We start from the raw sequence: 1675 nt of genomic DNA on the forward strand, positions 1-1675 counted from the left end.
GGGGGGAGAAGAGGGGATCAGGAGGGAACAGGAGTCAGGGGGAAACAGGGGGTCGGGGAAGTGGGGACAGGAGCACCCTGCCCTGCACCGTGGGCTGGGGACAGAGGGGTCACAGGAAGAATGGGAGGTCAGCATGGGGGACAGGGGCAGGGTGGCATTACACCCCCTGCACCATGTGCTGGGGATGAGGGGTCACCAGGGCGGACAGGGGGTCAGTGAGGTGTCCTGGGGCGGGGGACACAGCAGCTTCTCCCAGCTCACCTGCAGCTGCAGTCGCAGGGGCTCCAGCAGCAGCTCCCACAGCCGCAGCAGCCGCTCCACCAGCCCCCGCTGCAGCAGCGCCTCGGCCGAGAGCAGCTGCAAGAGACACGGGGGTCAGGGCAGAGCAGGGACATGGGGCCACTGTCCCTGGGGGCGGCAGGGGGGGCAGGACCCACCTTCTGCTGGGAGAGCTGGGAGCAGAGAGCCTGGGTGTCCAGCTGGACCTCGCCAATCTCCTCCAGACGCTGGTCCAGCCCGGCCAAGCGGGAGAGCTGGAGCTCCAGGATCTGCTGGAACTGCGGCCAAGAGTGGAGCCGTCAGCAGCAACACCCCCCCTGTGCACCCCCCGTGCACCCCCTTGGGACCACAGAACACCAGGTTGGAGGCATCTCAAGGGTCACTTGCCCCAACCTTCCTAGGTGGGAACACAGTTTAGATGAGCTGGCCCAGCATCCTGCCAAGCTGAGGCCTGAAGGTGTCCAGGGTTGGGGAACCCACCACTTCTATGGGCAGACTGGGCAGGGGGGCTGGAACCCCCATGCAGGGGAGCTGGAACAAGATGGTCCTCAAGGTCCCTTCCAGCTAGAGCCTTTCATAGAATCATAGAATGGTTTGGGTTGGAAGGGACTTTAAATATCATCTAGTTCCAACCCTGGCATGGGCAAGGACACCTCTCACCAGACCAGGGTGCTCCAAGCCCTTTCAATGATTAGACTTCAACAATCAGAATTTAACAATTAGATTTGATGACCTTCAATCTCTTTTCCAACCAGAACAACTCTGACACCGCCCCCTGGGACCTCCTGGCGCCTCCCACTCCACAGCCCCCAGCCCATCCCGCACCTTCTCCCTGTCGCTGTCGCTGAGGGACGGCTCCTGGCCTCCGGTGTGACTGTCCCCAGAGGCCAGCTCCTGCTCCAGGCGGCTCAGCCACAACGCCAGGTCCTCCTGGGCAGTGCCCAGGCGGGACGAAGCCTCCAGGGTCTGTCCCAGGCGGTGCCGAGCGTCGGCGCTGCCCTGGCCCAGCAGCAGGTACCGCACCCGCAGCGCCTCCAGCTTCTCCTGCGCCAGCCGCGCTTCCTCCCCTGCGGCACCACCCGGCGTCAGGGGACGGGGACAGGGACCTGCCACACACTCACCCCCCTCCCCGCTGTCCCCCATGTCCCTCCAGAGACGGAATTCCCGGTCCCAACCCTCTGCACTGTCCCACCGTGCCCCTCACCCCCATCCCAGGGGATGCTACATCCCCCTGTGTGTGACACCGATGGGGACAGAGCCCCCCCCGAGGGCAGCGGTGGGGATGGAGACCCCCGAGGACACCTGGGGTCCCCTGGGTGCGGGCACAGCCGTGGGCAGCACCCTGTGCTCATTCACCCCCCTGGTCCCCATGCCATGGTCACTGGTGCCAGTGGCA

General features: G+C 65.1%; 1 protein-coding gene across 1 annotated transcript in view; it reads right to left on the reverse strand.

The window, feature by feature from the left end:
* The window catches only part of PLEC (plectin), a gene marked incomplete at its 5' end in the record, with an annotated part of 79923 nt that overhangs the window by 32511 nt on the left and 45737 nt on the right, over positions 1-1675 (reverse strand). The window contains 3 exon segments of the mRNA XM_010007863.1: positions 302-357; positions 438-557; positions 1105-1346. Coding sequence (XP_010006165.1) covers positions 302-357; positions 438-557; positions 1105-1346 — 418 coding nt within the window.

Source organism: Chaetura pelagica, unplaced genomic scaffold (assembly GCF_000747805.2).
Source record: "Chaetura pelagica isolate M959 unplaced genomic scaffold, ChaPel_1.0 scaffold992, whole genome shotgun sequence".
NCBI classification, from domain to species: Eukaryota; Metazoa; Chordata; class Aves; order Apodiformes; family Apodidae; genus Chaetura; species Chaetura pelagica.